This window comes from Suncus etruscus, chromosome 8 (genome assembly GCF_024139225.1).
Source record: "Suncus etruscus isolate mSunEtr1 chromosome 8, mSunEtr1.pri.cur, whole genome shotgun sequence".
Classification (NCBI taxonomy): domain Eukaryota; kingdom Metazoa; phylum Chordata; class Mammalia; order Eulipotyphla; family Soricidae; genus Suncus; species Suncus etruscus.
In genome coordinates, this window is record NC_064855.1 from 11,162,106 (window position 1) to 11,179,074 (window position 16,969).

Genomic DNA, 16,969 nt, shown 5'->3' on the forward strand with positions numbered 1-16,969 from the left:
CTCTGGTCACCCAGAAGACAGCTACAGAGATCCAGGATTCTTAGCCTTGCTTGTTGTAAGTCAGTCCTAGACCTTACCCAGACCTTTCAGATCTGTCACCTCTCTCCAAAACAAATTTCAGGAAGAGGCAAGCAGTGAAATAAAAACAGGTTTTATTTGTAAGTTTTGAAGAAGTTGACAGAGATGGCAGGTTTCCCCAAGGACCTCAGTACACATCCCAACATTAAAGTCCACATCTCGAACCTCCTTTGTTCTAAATTCAACTTTCTTAGGGTTTCTCAACTGCCCCAAGTGGGGCTTTATAATTAGGTAAGAGCCTGTTGCTAGGGTGGTTGATGGTCTCTGATCTTCCTTTCCTGGACTTTGTTCCAGGTGGAGCTTCCCTCCTTAGGGGTCCAGCCTTTTCTGAGCTTGCAGGGACCAGAGATCTTAACAGGCGTTGGTCACTGTGTCTACAACATGAGTCCTCAAAGCTGTGGCTCCCTACCTGCTCCCTTGGAGGGCTTTTTCTTTCCTAGTTGGACTTGCCCAATTTTAGGGTCAAAAAGAATTTCCTTGTATTTTGTCCTGTTTCACAACTTCCCCTCTGACACTTTGTGAGGGTCCCTAGAAGACAAAGCAGGGTTATTTGCAAAGGGGCTAGGGAGCAGAGGCAGGCTGGATAAATGTTGAACATATGTCACGCTGCAAGAAAAGAGGTTCTTGTTGATGCGCTCAGAGGGCAAAGATGGCTGGATCCACAGATGCCTTCAGGAACGTGGTGGCAGCTTCTATGAGGGCTTGCAGGAAGGAGCCTGTGTTGAGAAAACAGGTATTGAGTTCTTCCTTGTATAAAGTTGACCTTGATTCCCGGTTCCCCCATATGGTCCCAGGGTCCCCACCAGGAGTGAAATCCTCGAGTACAGAGCCAGGAGTAAGTCCTGAGACTGCTGATGGGTCTGACCCAAACTGCAAGAGTTGGGCTTTTGGGACAAAGATGGAATAGGTACTCTGCTCCTACTGTCCCTCGTCCTTGATTTCTTTGGTTCCCCCAAATACTCCGTTAACAGCCTGCAGGTAGAACTCCGGGTCCTGACTCAGTTTGATGCTGAAACTGGGAGAATAAATGTGACTATGACTTTGCCACCTGTTCACCCACCTCTCCCACCCCAGGGGTTCTTGGGGTTCTGCTTCTACCTGCATGGTGGTGAATCCAGGCCACAGCTTTCCTTTCCAGGAGTTCCCACTCACACTTCCTGTCCTGGCCATTCATATGCAGCCAGGTCACGGCCAGAACAGTGGCCCAGCTGGAAGAGTCAGCATCCTGCAGGGTAGATGGGCTGTGTGAAGCTCCTGCCCATTCTCAGCCTACCTTCCATTGCTGGGTGGTGCCATCTGGCCACTTCATCACGCAAGGCCTAAACCTCAGAGTAGCAACCCCTCATCTGAATATGTTCAGTGCTTAGTACAAAGTAACTAACTGCTCGATAATATTGATTATATATAAAATGACGGGCAGGGGATAAATTGGCAGTAGATGGTTCTCTAGGCAAGCACCCTTAAATCATTGCCCCCTACCTGACCACTGTCTGTCCTTCCTTCTCTTCACCAAGAGAACCCTATTAGTCTCTACTTAGTAGAAATTTAGATTGTTCTCAGATGCTCTGCTTACTCAGGGGAGCTTAACTCAACCCGAATTCTCAGTCCTGACCCCACAGTTCCTTACAAACCATCAATGCCCCTTTCAGTCTTTGACTCTTACCTTGACAGTTAGTGCTGTCTCCATGTCTGGTAAACTCACCCCGAGGACAGTGGCCAGGCCCTCATCCATCTCCCAAGAGCCATTGGCCCGTTGGAGGGAGATGAGCTGTAGGAGATGGTCCTCTCTGGGGACTATGGGGAGGCAAGCTATGGGGAGGGTGAGAAGGAAGGGCTCCTTAGCACCTCTGGCACTGAGCCCATGTTGGTGTAAACACAATGGACCCTGCACTGGGATCTGTACTTTAAATCATCTGGCACCAAACCAAAGACTCACATGACATTCTAGCAACAAGAACAATTTCTGGTGGTACATACCAGTGTTGCTAGACAGAACCTTATTCAGTCCTGCCACAGAGCATGCTCATGAGGACCTGAGACCACCTGTGATGCAGAACATTGGGGGAGTTGCACTTGAAAAGTAAGCAACAGGGCAAGAACAGGGCCCACAAGGAACCCACATGATAATGCTTTTGACTGTTTTATCCAGAGCTGTCAGGACTTAAGGTAGCAGGTCTAAAGTGCTAGAAAAAATGGATTCTTGATTGTGAGATCTTTTACATGAGGTGCTGGAGAGAGTACAGCATGTTTAGGTACTCGCCTTTCACATGCCAAGCTGGGTGTAGTTGCTAGTATTCCATATTATCCCCTGCATATGGCCCAATACTGCCCTTCTCAAATTTATTTTTCAAAAGAAAACAAACTATCGGGAAAACCAACTACATCAGAATAGTCTGCTATAAAGAGTACAATCCTGGGCCTATGAAAATCACTTAGATTTATCATATGGGATAATGAAGTGATGTGGAAATCAGTAGGCAGCAAAATAGAAACTGAAGGAAAAAAAATGATCTAATGGGAAAAAGAAACTGGTCTCAAGTTACCTTTTTTTTTTTTCCTTTAGTTTTTTGGGCCACACCCAGTGACGCTCAGGGGTTACTTCTGGCTTTGTGCTCAGAAATTGCTCCTCGCTTGGGGGACCATATGGGATGACAGAGGATCGAACCACAGTTCGTCCTAGGCTAGCGCCAGCAAGGCAGACGCCTTACCACTCTGCACCACAACTCCGTCCCCTAAAGTTACCTTCCTCCCCTCGGTTGGCCTTACCTAACAATGCTCAGGGACCATATAAGGTGCCAAGATTGAACCCAGGTCAACCTATGCCAAACAAGTACCCTGCCTCTCTCTCCAGCCATAGAAGTTAAGTGCTAAGCCGGAGAGAAAGCATAGAAGTAGGATGTTTGCCTTGCATGCAGAAGGACGGTGGTTCGAATCCCGGCATCCCATATGGTCCCCCGTGCCTGCCAGAAGCAATTTCTGAGCATAGACCAGGAGTAACCCCTGAGCACTGCTGGGTGTGAGCCAAAAAAAAAAAAAGGTTAAGTGCCTTGATTTAAATCTCAGCTAATTCTTAGTAGGAATCACCATCTTCTCTATAAAATTGGAGAGGATAATGCCTAATAGCTAAGAAGAATGTACCATACGTAAGTGGGCCCTGTACTAGTAGTGGTCTAAATAAGTGTACCGAACAAGAGGATTCTGGTAAGATAGCAGAGGAGGTGGGGCTGAAGGAACGAAGCTCTTAGCACAGCTCAGCATATGACACCCTTTCTTGGCTACCACCCCACTGTGAGTGAAGTTTCTCATAATGATCACACAACACTTTTGAGTGATGTGGTGAAATGTAGCACAGAGGCCTGAACAACCTTACAGCCCCTTCTTGAACTAGTGGTTTTCAAGCTACCGGTTCTCAGACTAGCTGCAGATGGGAAAAAATAAAGGATAAAAATCACTGGCGTCAAAAGATCAATAATTGTACACCTCAAACTTGCAACAAAAATAGCAAAGACTGCACTTGGGGTTGAGAGAAACTTTGACCTGCTTTGATGCCCTCATGAGCCAGGAACATGACCTGGTAGCAGCAGGTAGCAAAGAGTTTCTACTCTGACACTTCAGAAGATCCAGGGACAGTGTTTTGTGGGCTGAAAAAGCTTGCCAGCCCTGGGGATCTCATCTTACCTTCTGAAGGTGAAGGTGAAGATGAAGCTTTAAGTTTGATCTTCGCCCCCTGCTTTTTCTGCATAGGGCTGCAAGCTGCCAAGGACTTGCGTACTTTTCGAGGAAAAGCTTGGGTGTTTCCTGCATGGTAGAGAACAGCTCTGGTGAGAGGAATTCTGTGATGAGAAGACTTTTGAGGTAAAGCTTGTATGCTTCCTGTATGTGAGAGAACATGTGATGGGAAGAGTCCTGGGAAAGATGCTCCCCTGGATGGTACTTTGGTAATCATTATGCATCTAGAAGGGTCAGGCCTGCACATTCTGCCTACCTGAGACACGCAGCCTCCCACCTACACCCACTGCATATCAGAGCTCATCCCTCAATGTTCCCGGGAACCCAGGATGGGAAACTTAGAGCAGTATTTGATCTTCAAACTAAGTTCTCCTTTGCAAATGCTGTTCTTCCTGCAGATCTCTGCTCCTGCTGTCCCTAACATGTACCTAACATGGTCAGTTGGTCATGTTCCCCTGCACACTGCTGTATAGCTATAAGAGCAGAGACTCTCCTCATGAGGAGCAACATGAAGAGGCTTCTGCACTCAAGCACATCACATCATCCTCCCTGAAACAGATTTCTCAGCTGACTGATCTTTGACCACTAATGCTCATCTCCTTCCTTCCTTCCTTCCTTCCTTCCTTCCTTCCTTCCTTCCTTCCTTCCTTCCTTCCTTCCTTCCTTTCCTTACTTCCTTTCCTTCCTTCCTTCCTTCCCTTCCTTCCTTCCTTTCCTTACTTCCTTTCCTTCCTTCCTTCCTTCCCTTCCTTCCTTCCTTCCTTCCTTCCTTCCTTCCTTCCTTCCTTCCTTCCCTTCCTTCCTTCCTTTCTTTCCTTCCTTCTTTCCTTTGCTTCCTTCCTTCTTCCTTCCTTCCTTTTCTTTCTTCCTTCATTCCTTTCCTTCCTTCCTTCCTTTTCTTTCTTTCTTTCTTTCTTCCTTCCTTCCTTCCTTTTCTTCCTTCCTTCCTTTCTTTCCTTCCTTCCTTTCCTTCCTTCTTTCCTTTCCTTCCTTCTTCCTTTCCTTCCTTCTTCTTTTCCTTCCTTCCTTTCTTTCCTTCCTTTCTTCCTTCCACCATCCCTCCCTCCCTCCCTTCCTTCTTCCTCCTTCCTTCTTTTCTTCTTTCTTCCTTCCTTCTTCCTTCCTTCCTTCCTACTCTTTCCTTCCTTCTTTCCTTCTTCCCTTTCGTCCTTCCCTGAACACTAATGTTGCAACTGATAGTTTACAATAAATATAATCTAATGTACAAAATTCAGTTTATAAAAGTTTATCCCTTCTCACCTCAGCCTCTGACAACCTGGATCTTGAATTCCTGTGAGTCTAGAGGGTGTCAAACTCACCCAGAAGCATTGGCCTTGGTATGTCCCTGTGAGCTGGAGACCCCTTAACTGGCTGTTTGAGATCCTTGTTGATGGCAATAAAAGCAGTGTGGGAGCTTATGACTCCAGACTCCAGGCTTATTTGGACAATGACTTTCACATCTTCCGCAGCCGTCTCTAAGATGCCCATGTCCTTGGTCTGGATGAAGGACTTGGCAGCCAGGCGGTGGACAGTGAGGCTAAAAGGAAAACAGGTCATGGAGCTTGGGATGGAGTCCACCCAGAGAGACAGTGGTATAGATGAAAGAGAGAAGAAAAACAATTCTCACTTAGAATCCAACTGTATTTGGAGAGGAAATGTCAACTTGTTCTCAAAATTCTCGCCCTGGTATTTGTACTTGAAGCAAACCTCCCCAGTTGCCTCTATCGGCTGTCAGAAAGAAGAAGGGGATTATTCATGAGGAGAAATCAAATACTGGACATGAGGTTGGAGGATGGGTAGAAAGTTTACCATCTCCTAGCAAGTGTGACCCCTGAAAACTCACCGGCATTGTCCCCAACAACTGGGCATAGATGATTAGCCTTTGGCCTTGAAAGATGGATGTCTGTTCTGGGGAAAGCACCTTAGCAGACAGACCAGGTGGCAGGTCCCAGTTCAGAGAAACACCCTCAACCATGGGCTGCAGAGAACGTTTCAGGGCCCGCAGAACCTGGTGGAAGAAAGAGAACAGAAGCAGCATAGAAAATAATGCAACAATAAATCGCCCGCTGGCTGTTTAGCCTGTGCTTCCCTTTTATTAGAAGTAGGGGCCTTGGGGTCATATAGATAGCATGGTGGTAAAGCTTTTGCCTTGCATGCAGGTCAGTGGTTTGAATCCCGGTATCCTATATGGTCCCCGAGCCTGCCAGGAGCGATTTCTGAGTGTAGAGCCAGGAGTAACCCCTGAGCGCTGCTGGGTGTGATCCAAAAACCAAAAAAAAAAAAAAAAAAATAATAGGGGCCTCATCATTCCTACTTTCTCTATGGAGAGAAGAGGAAAGGAGGAGAGAAGATCTCCTGACTGGTCCCCCAGCTGAGTAACAACGGATTAAAACATTTGGAAATAGATCCTGTAGTGGAAAGTGTTCCTCATAGGTACACAGACCAAAATGGACCATCACCTCCTCCAGTTTCCCCAACATACATTTCATTTTGTGTTTTACCCACTTTCAAACTCATGTGCCCAAGTTTTCTGGACCCTGAGTTGAAAAGATTCAACTCTCATAAAAATGGGATCTAAGATCAATAAGGTCATTCATACAATGTTTTAACCGTCTCTAGTACCTAATCTCTGGCACCTAAATATTAGGTTTAGTTACATTTCTCCAGGAGTACATGTGACCACTATTTTTATGTTTGTTTTTTTGTTTGTTTGTTTTTGCTTTTTTGATTGGGCTATGTGCTCAGAAATCGCTGCTGACTTGGGGGACCATATGGGATACTGAGGGATCGAACCACAGTCCGTCCTAGGTTAGTGCATGCAAGGCAAACCCCCAACCACTTGCACCACTGCTCCAAGCCCAATGGCCCCTACTTTTAGAAAAATAAAAGTAGAGTTTATGGGGGCCTCATGGAGTGAAGTCTTGAGGTGAACTATCGCCTTTGCACATACCTTGCTCTGCATCCGATCCCGGCCTGTAATGAATTCTGCAGTGCCCCCAGATACCCGGGCAACACCTTTTATAAGGCTGGTGGAGGCACCTTCTCCGATACCAAAGGAGAAACACCTACAGTTGGAAAAAGGCAGGGGTCAGAGACAGGCTCTATGGTGAAGAAACAAAATTACATCATGTTCAAAAATTTATAAAAAGAGTTGACAGTCTTGATTCAAAGTCTAATGATATTACTGGATTAACATAGGCTGTATTTCAGATATATTTTCTGTGTTGTTGTGGGTTTTATGCTTTTGTGTTAGAGTTTTGGGTTACTCCCAGCAGTGCTCAGAGCTTATCCTCTATCTGGTATATGATATATGGCTCTATCCTCAGAAATCACTCTAGGCAGGTTTAAAGAACCAAGTTGAGGCCACTGAATGGCATTTTCTTATGCTTTATTTCATGGACCAAAGCCATAAAAAACCTAACCCAGGTTCACCAACCTTCTAAGAACTGTGAGTTGCTGACATCCAGCCAGCTGAGATGTATGATTGGTGCAATTTTGGGGTAAGCTTTAGTTTAATAATAATAATTCTACTTTAAAAATAATAAAGTTTTGTTATTAAATTCTCTAATGTTGGGGCTGAAGCAATAGCGCAGCAGTAGGGTGTTTGCCTTGAACGCGGTTGACCCAGGACAAACCTCAGTTCAATCACTGGCGTCCCATATGGTCCCCCAAGCCAGGAGCAATTTCTGAGCACATAGTCAGAAGTAACCCCTGAGCATCACCTGGTGTGGCCCAAAAACAAACAAACAAACAAACAAAATCTCTATTACTAGCAGAATTAGAGAAAATAGGGGATGCTAGTATCATCATAATATCACCTTCTCTTACCTACCTGTGCTTTAGACTATTTTTCCTAACCTCCTCAATGATTCCAAATGTGTCAGCAACTTCTCCATCTGTGAAGACAAAGAGCTGCAGAAAGAAAAAGCCCATCAGTTTTCTGGTGCTAAGGAGGGTCAGTAGCAGTTTATATAGAGTTTGAATCTCTGCCCTCTTAGCTGGGTCCCACCTTTTACCTGGAGAGTGTGACCTGGGATGGAGGGTTTCCCATAAATAAGCTGGAGTGGGTTCAAGATTTCTGTGCCCCCTAGGTCAGCTTTCAGAAGCTTCACTCTCTTCAGGGCTTCCTCCATTGTGTTCTGAGTGTACTCCACACTATTCCTGAGAAAAAGATCCTATGTATCAGTGGGTCCCTGACTTGAGACCCTTACCTTAAAATACCTGTTCCTAAAATCTCCAAGTCAATTCTGCAGTAACCGTGAGACAGACAAGTCCTTTCTTCTAAGTCTCTCTCTTTTGGGTTTTGGGCCACAAGAGGTAAGGTTCTTGTCTGTGTACAAGGCCTTACCCACTGTACTATCTCCATCCCTCTTTAGAGATGGATCCTTCTTTTTCAGACACTCTATGAATCTTGTAGAAACTTACGTAAAGAATGCCTCACAGGTAGATCCAAATCCATAGATATTGAAATAGCACCCCAAGGGCAAACTTTTCAGCAGTAGAATCAGTGTTTCCTGAAGGAAGGGAATATAGGAAGACAGTGTAAGGAGTTCTCTCAGATCCACTGAATGAGGGGCCAGCCTTCACCTCCTCTAGCTACACAGAACACACAAAATCAGCTTTAGGGTGGATGTGTGAGCCATGGGGGAGGCACTGACCTGAAGTTAGCCCCTGAGATTCATTTTAACTAGAGCATGTGAAAAAGAAAGAAATAGCTTTACCTTGGCTGCCTCAATGCGTGACTGAGTCGCTTTCTTATTCATGGGGCAATCCATGCTTCCTGAACGGTCCATGAGAAAGACAAATTCTCCACAGGTTGTTGGGGCCTGAGTTTCTGGGATGTTTGGATAGAAACTCACCATAGCAGCTGGAGCTCCCATCAAAGAATCTATTTGGAAATCAGAGGTGCACCATAAGACAAAAAGGATCTCAAGACCCCAAAAGTTCTTTGTAGAATTAAGGAGCCATGTCTGAATATACTGCCTCAGCCTTAGGAGATATCTGCCAGAACTTTGATACAGTTTGAGGAGAACTATTTAAAAATGAGACAGAGAAGGTGAAAAGACTCAGGAAAGAAGGAAGGAAAGAGACAACATGCAGGACTAAAGCACAATAACTGCAGGCTGTATTTCTATCAGCTGAGCAAATGAAGACAACACAGTACACAAGAAAATAATGTTTGGATAGCTCAACTTCCATTTGTCCAACTTTTTTTAACACTCTTTGAAAATGTCCTCTCACCACAAATGGAATTTTATCTGTCAATTTAAATAAAATTTGGATCTGTCAATGGACATTAATTTAGTAGTTATATAAACCATTCATAAATATATTAAGACAATATGGTCATTTTAACAGTTAATTATTCACAAATCTTTGCTATTAAAATGTCAAAGAAGGGTCCTGAGCAATAGCACAGCAGATAGGACATTTGCCTTGCATGCTGCCGACCAGAGTTCAATCTCCAGCATCCCATATGGTTTCCTGAAACTGCCAGGAACAATTTCTGAGTGTGCAGAGAAAATAGAATATTCTGTTCTTAGGTATGGCTTCTCAAAGCAGACCTAACTAACATGAAATATATTTTAATATAAATTAACAAGTTATTTATGCTTCGGGGCCGAAGAGATAGTATGGAGGTGAGGCGTTTGCCTTGCATGCAGAAGGTCATTGGTTCAAATTCCGGGATCCTGTATGGACCCCTGTGCCTGCCAGGAGCAATTTCTGAGTGTGGAGCCAGGAGTAATCCCTGAGCACTGCTGGGTGTGACCAAAAACCATATATATATATATATATATATATATATATATATATACACACACAAAAAAGTTATTTATGCTTCAAGCACACCATAGTGACAAGGGCCCATGCTTCCAAGGATTGGATTTGGCTGAGGTTCGAATTTCAGATAATCTGGTAAAAGAGTCATACATTACTCTCCTTTGTGTTTGTCAAAACTGATCACTGCCATGTGTTTGGAAATCGCTATTTCGCCTTTTGAGTGGCGTGTCTGTATCCTCTATTCAGTTGTCTGCCTAGTCTCTTAGTTTCTATGAATACATAACCACAGGATGGCACACACACCTAATCATTTCTGCCAACATGCTAGAGAACCATGCTGTGCCCACTACTGGTAGAAGAGTGAAAGGGGAGGGTGGGATAATGGGCCAGGCATTATTGCACAGGCAGCAGCTACAATGGGGAGAGAGAAATACCAGGCTTGCCGCTGGGGTCTCCCAGCTCCACAGTGACACTGGGGGTGTGCACCTCCTGATAGTAAACCAGCAGCTCCACATCTCGGTCAAACTTGTACTCATCAGCCAGAGAAACCTGGGGTGGGAGTAGACAAGAGGCGACTCAGGAAGAATCAATGATTGCTTCAGTGGGTGCTGAAAATGAGACCAAATTTCCTCCAGGAGGGAGTATGGGCAGCACAGTCCATCCACTAAAAGTGGGCCAGGGAAGAGACCCCCTTGTTCATAAGGGGAAGTCAGGTGCATCTTGTAAAAACTGAGGGATGACCCAGGTCAAGGTCCTAGGACTAGAGGCGCTTGGCCACGGTAAGTTGGTTGCTGACTCACCTCAGCAAAAGTCCTGTCATCCCCAGGATACTTGATGGGCCCCAGGGCACAGTTGGACTGGATCCTGTCTATGGCACGCTGGGAGCTGACAGAGGCTGCCAAACTGAGTGTGTAGGGAAGTGTCTTCAAGGGCACCACAGGAGGCTGCGAACTATGGCAACGGGAGTCTGGTGACCCTGCAAATAGATGGTAACCGACCACCATCCTGCTGGCCCGTCCTCCATATTCATCCCCCACAACTCACCCCCTTAGCCTTGACAGGGCAGACCTGAGAGCTGGTAGCGAGGGTTGAGGATGGTGGGGAGTACGTAGCGCAGGGCACCATCGGGCTCCAGGGCCAGTTCCTGCACATATTTGAGGGTGAGGGCCACCTTGGAAGTGGGGGGCAGGTTCCCCACACTGCAGGAAAACACATCCCCTGACAGGTCGTCTGATTCCAGGAGGAAGGCCTCGTGACCCTGGCTCAGGGCGGTGGTATACTTGTCATGGGCCTGTGGTGCAGGGAAGGAAGAAAAGGGGTGTCATGGAGCCAGCCTGCTAGTACCCCTGGCCCTGCCAAGTACCTCACACTAAGCTGCTGGAGGGAGCAGCAGCTGGAAAGGGCACATGGCACCCGCATAACTTAGGCTGGGACATATGTGGGTCTCCAGTGGGGCCCTGCACCAAGCCAGCCAAGCACCGTTGTCTTGTCACACAGCTCGGCCACGATTCTCTTCTCATCTGCCACGGCCTCAAAGGAGTAGACGGCTGAGTCTTCGTCCAGGGGGAACACAAAAAAGGCCTCCACAGGCACTGTCTCCTTATTCTCATAGTGCAGTTCAGCAGTCACGTCAGCCACGAACTCATGAATGGATACGGTCACAGAGATGCTCTTCAGAGGCACTGGGAAGAGAGGCAGTAGCAGGAGACATTAGGGAAGGAAAGTACCCCCTGTCAGCCAGCCATAGACTAGGTGCCACTGGGGCTGATGGGAAGCAGGAGTCAGGCTTACCTGGTTCCTGACGCAGGGTGAGGAGGCCACAGGGACACACCATGGTGGTGATGGTGGTTGCTATAAAAACAAACAACACCTTGTGATCCCAGGACTAATGGGGTGTGCTCAGTTCTAATACTGGAACCTTCTGGAATTTCCTATACAGCATGCCAACCCCAGTCCATGCATTTCTCCCAACACGCTACCAGAAATGCTTTAGTGGGAGAAGGGACTCTCACGGGTGCTCCTGGGACTACAGAATGATTCTCAAACAAGCCAAGATTCTATGCACGTTTCCAAGGATGTTGTTGGGGTGACATGGGCATACTGGCTTGGCCTAATCCTAGTCACTAACCCAAATCAAGTCTGACCTCTACTGAGACCAAAATACTGCCGATTTTCCACAAATTAAAAAAAAAAAAAAACCACCTCTATATATTTAACATTCATTTTGAAGCATAAACAGGGAAAACCCTAATACAGAAAACCTCAAAAGACCTTAGCCCTGGCCCCAAAGCAGGCATAAAATATCAACTAGCTAAAGTAGAACAAATAACCATCTAGTCACTTGCCCTTTTCTCTCTGAACACAGCAATACTCAAGAGCTAAACTTTGCCAATCCCTAATCCTAGGGATTTACTGATGCCAAAACCTGCCAACTGTTCAATGTCTTAATCTTCCCATACTGAATAGACACTTGTAATTATGACACAGTGATTCCCAACACAGAAAACCTTCACATACCTTAATCTAAAACTAGCTCTAGGCTAACCCTGTGCAATAACCCCCCACCCAAAATTTGGTAGAAAGGTGCCAAATTTCAAATTTAACAATTGCCCACAACTTCACATGACTTTTTCTTTCTAAATACAATAACACTTAACAGCAAACCCCTGCCAATTCCTAACCATATTTTTCACCATAATCCTAATCTAAACTAAGCCCAACCTTTACTGATGCTAAAATGTGGCAATTTCACTCAATTTCAAGATCTTCCTGTACTAACAGGAATAATACCAGGTACTGCCACACCCACCAGCAAGCCTGGGCACCTTAATCCCTGTTTTCTCTCCCCAATCCCTGAGAAATAATGTTCTGTTGTTTCATTTTGGGTTTTGGGGCCATACCCAGCAGTGCCCAAGATTTAACTCCTGGAGGGCTCAGGGAGCCATATGGGATACCAAGGATTGAAACTGGGTCAGCTGCTTACAAGGCACTTAAGTGCCTTAGGGCCCCACTGTACTATCACTCCAACCCCCAAATGCTGGTTTGTATTTTTTTAATGCCTGCTCCCTGCAAATGTGTGTTTTCTCCCTGACCATTTGCCTTTTTGTGCACTGAATGAAAATGGAGTGGATCAAAACAGCTCATGATCTGACAGAGCCCAGAGAGTGGCAAAAAGAGTGAGGAAGAGAAAGGGGAGAGGATGAGAGGGTAGAGGGAAGGAGAGGGAAGGGTAGGAGAGAGGAGGAGAAAAGAGAGGCATGGAGAGAAGAGGAGAGGAGAGGGGAAGACAAGGGAGGGTAGAAGATGGGGAGAGGAGGAAAGTGAGAGGTGGAGAAAAGAGGGGAGGGGAGGAGGGAAGGGGAGAGAAGGGGAAGTGAAGAGAGGAGAGGGGAGGAAAGGGGAGAAAGGGAAAGAAGAAGGGAGAGGAAGAAAGGGAGGAGAGGACAGGAAGGGGAAAGGAGAGGAGAGGGGAAAAGATAAAAAAGGGAGGGGAGGAGAGGAGAGGAAAAAGAGGAAATAGGATGGAGGGGAAAGGGAGATGAGGGGAGGGGAGGAGAGGTCTTCAGGGAGAGAATCACATCAGACCTGGGGGCCAAGAGGTACCAAACTTTCAACAGCACTAACGGGGAGTCCAGAGCCACAGTGACTCTCTGGCCATGAGACCCCAGCGCAGGGGTCTCTGATCCCTGATCTCAAGACCACCTCATAGTCTGCCTCTGCCTCTCCTTTGTAGGACACTGAAAGGTCCTAGAGATCCCTGGTCCCAGGGAGTGACCATCACAGGCACCAGGCTGCTCAGTGAAGACAGATGTAGTTCCAGCGGCCACTCCAGGCACCACAGACACCTGTCCACATTCAATCACAAAACAAAAATAAACCCAAATCTGGCCAGAGCAGCCACCACACTCCGAGCCTAGAATCTGAAGCAGTTGGAAAAAATCTAGGTGAGGCAGCTGTTCAGTGAATCCCCAGAAAGGCTACTCAGGGATTAAGTACTCTGGGAGAGCAGGAGGAGCTGGCCACACCTCAGCAGCCTCTAGAGAGGAGGACAAGAAGGAGCCCCAGGGAGGCCTTTGAGGAGGGGGGCAGGGCTCCTAGAATGGAGAATAGGGATGGCCAGACCCTTATGCTCAGTTCTTCCTGCTCAGCCTTTGAAGGTATCAGAAGAGAGCTGTCATTCTATCTAGAAGAGTTTAGGAGTTTTAATCCAATATGGAGGGGGGCAGGAAGGTGCTTCTTGAAGCTCTGTTTTATTACTTAGGACTGAGGAATCAGAGACCGAGAGAGAGTAGAAAAGATAAGGCACCTGCCCTACACATGGCCTACCTGGATTTGATTCCCGCTCCCCAATGTCCTACCAGGAATGGCTGCTGAGCACTGCCAAGTGCATCCCTCCCAAAATCAAGCATTTGCTTTGTACAAGTAAATAGGAAGAGGAGTTGGAGTTGATTAGGACATGGCTGGATTCCCTTTCCAGCCCCACAAGAGCCTCTTGGCCAAGCTTGCAGAACCCTCCAGAGCAGCAACTGCTCACCAGCATCCATGCCCCGCCCTGGAGCCTGCAGTGAGAATGAGAGAGAGAGACCAACCTGGGGACAGGACAGTGGTTAGAAGGTGCTAGTCACAGGCCCCATTAGGGGACCATCACATGACCCTGAGCAACTCTACAGGGAGCCCCAGCACTGCCTGGTGTCCCAAATAGCCCAATACTGCAAGACCCAAAGGCATCTCATCCTGGGCCCTGGCATGGGACCCAAACTGCAAGCCTGGCTGGCTGAGAAGAGCATTGTCAGGGCCCTGATTGGAGGGAAGGGGGCTTGTCAACAAACCAGTCTAACAAGCAGAAAATGGGACAAGGGGTGCAATTCAACCCAGCAAGGGTGGCTTGGCCAGACCTAGGGCCAGAGCTATGCAGAGCTACAGTCCTCTGCAGGGCACTATCCTTGCACAGAGCCAATCCGGGTTTGAGCCTTAGTACCAGATATAGCCCCCCTCGAGCCTGCCAGGGCTGATCCCTGAATGCAAAAACAGGTGTAAACCCTGAACATGGCAGGGCGTGGTGACTCCCAAACAAACAAAATAGCAGCAGCCTGCCACTTACCTCCTGCAGCCACCAGCTCAGGCCAGTGCAAAGTGAAAACAACTGAGGTCAGAAGTTCCGGGAAGACCCACCCACTGCTAGGGACCGACTCTAAAGTAGCTACAGTGGCTAAGGGATCAGTAATGCTTTCACTTTCCTCTTGGCGAAGGGAACATTCTTGGCTGTTTTTCTTCTGCCTGGGCTCTGCCAAGGCAGAATTTATGATCAGCAATTGAAGGGAAGGACTCTACCCTCCCCCCAAAGAGAACATGCTAAAAACAGTATAACCAGTAACATCAAAACCACTGATTCCTGTGGCAGGGACTTTATTATCAAGGGCTTATTGTGTACTAGGTCCCTGCTAATCAGACTTTGTGCCATCCCAGAACTTTATAATCCTGACTCATCTCTGCTTTGAATCATTTATGCTAAGTGTGTCCCTAAGCAAATGAAAAACAAATTTTGACTTTCACATCATAATCTTCTGACTCCAATGCCACACTTTTCCCACTGTAACTATTTCTCCAAGAAGCAAGCAGTAGGGAAATGGGAAGAAATCAGAGATCAGGAGACACAGGTAGGTCACTGAGTCAAATCCCAAGTTCCACAAAAAACAAAAGGAGTTCATGGGGTATCTCCCCGGAGCAGGGAAATAAGTGGCCATGGCCAGGGGATACACAAGCTCCCCAATTTCCAGTAAGCTTCCTAATACACTTGAAGGTCACAGCCATTAGTGAATATTCTTATTTCTACTGCACAGGTGTCACTAATTGTCCCTGTGCTCGGGGGGGACTGTGGCCCGGGGGCCTTGGGCTATAAGACAGGAAATGACTCCAGAGGGACCTGGGACTCATTAAGAAATTCTGTAAAAGCAGGAAGTGATTTAATTCTGTTGCATTGGAGGAGGAGACCCTATCCGGTAGGGCCAGACATCAGATGTCCTGCAACATCACATCTGTGTGATGGTGAATGAGACCCCAAGACCAAGTCATGGAGCCTAGAGAAGAGCAGCCAACAACAGGCATGAAGAGCCCACAGCTATGCAGAAGATAAATGAAGAGAAAAGCATTTGACTTACTTCCCCCAACTAGTCAGGTAAGTGCTCACACAGGGAAGGCTTAACTTTTTATCATATGCACAGGCTGGCATTACTGTCTTCCTCTTGATGAAACAGCATGTTGAAATGCACTCATAGCCTTTGCTTCTTCATCATTAGCTCAGTACCTACCACATTCCCAGCACCACATTGGTAACATGGTCACATTTAATTTAATTTAAAACTTTAATTTTTATTTCCTGACACAGAGAAAGGTAATGTTATTACACAGACTATGGTCCTCTCTATGACACAAAGACACAAAATACATTCTCCTGAGTATCTTGCAAAATCTCAGGGCAATGTCTAATTTTTAATCTAAAACAGTTCCCTTTTCTTCATCTTTTCTAAAGTAGAGTATTTCTCAAACTTTGGTCTCCAGGTCTGTGTGACTTCACTTTTTTCCTGTGCCCTTCAGCCAGCTATAGTCAATGTTTGGCATCTTCATGCACATAACTACTTCCCACTTTGCATAAGTGTCCCTACAGCAATTGTAATAATTAATTATATACAGGATATACTATATTCCCATATTTATTGCTTTGGGGCCACACCTGACAGTGCCAAAGGGTTACTGCTGTCTCTGCACTCAGAAATTACTCCAGGCAGACTCGGAATGCCAGGTTGCCAGGAACTGAACCCGAGTCAGTCACATGCAAGGCAAATGCCCGGCCCACTGTATTATCACTCTGGCTTCAGAGGTCACAAAGTATTTTATGAACACCACCATATTTATCTTAAAGGATCACAGGAGGTGAATATTAACGCTACACACAAACCTGTAGTAGGAACCCAAGATTCACCAGGCACAAGTAAAAGAACATCCCACACAAAATATGACCCAAATTAGGAAATATTTCTAAATAGTAAGACAGAAGCACAAACCTATTCATATATTAGTTCAATGAACTGCAACCCATTCTCATCTGAGTAGCATTGGCACAAATTCTGATAGGTATGAAAGGATTGGACACACTGTGACAAGGCTTTTCGCTTTGTGCATTTTAAGCTACTATTTATAAAATTGGCAGTGCACATGAATAATGTTAATATATTGAACACTATTCTCTTAGTTATCCAGCATTTAGTCATACAGACATTTCTTTTGTTTGGGTTCATGTTTACAAGGAATAAACATATTGAGATGGGAAGCCAGTACATGTCTTTACTAAAATGTAATGTATGGGAGAATTCTGAGTTTTGAA

General features: G+C 46.2%; 2 protein-coding genes across 2 annotated transcripts in view; one reads left to right on the forward strand and one right to left on the reverse strand.

Annotated features, from left to right (window-relative positions):
• LOC126015454 (NADH dehydrogenase [ubiquinone] 1 alpha subcomplex subunit 6) overlaps positions 1–16,969 on the forward strand; it is a 566,806-nt gene that overhangs the window by 415,184 nt on the left and 134,653 nt on the right. The window lies entirely within an intron of this gene.
• VWA5A (von Willebrand factor A domain containing 5A) lies at positions 598–11,435 on the reverse strand. The gene is made up of 17 exons (XM_049778372.1): positions 11,380–11,435; positions 11,068–11,270; positions 10,657–10,879; positions 10,389–10,564; positions 10,023–10,137; positions 8,529–8,695; positions 8,233–8,321; positions 7,824–7,968; positions 7,640–7,719; positions 6,758–6,872; positions 5,651–5,815; positions 5,435–5,535; positions 5,127–5,344; positions 3,757–3,951; positions 1,742–1,980; positions 1,177–1,303; positions 598–794 (listed from the first exon to the last, which is right to left on the reverse strand). Exons 1-17 carry the CDS (start codon positions 11,420–11,422, stop codon positions 715–717), a joined length of 2,481 nt encoding a protein of 826 aa, XP_049634329.1. The 5' UTR covers positions 11,423–11,435; the 3' UTR covers positions 598–714.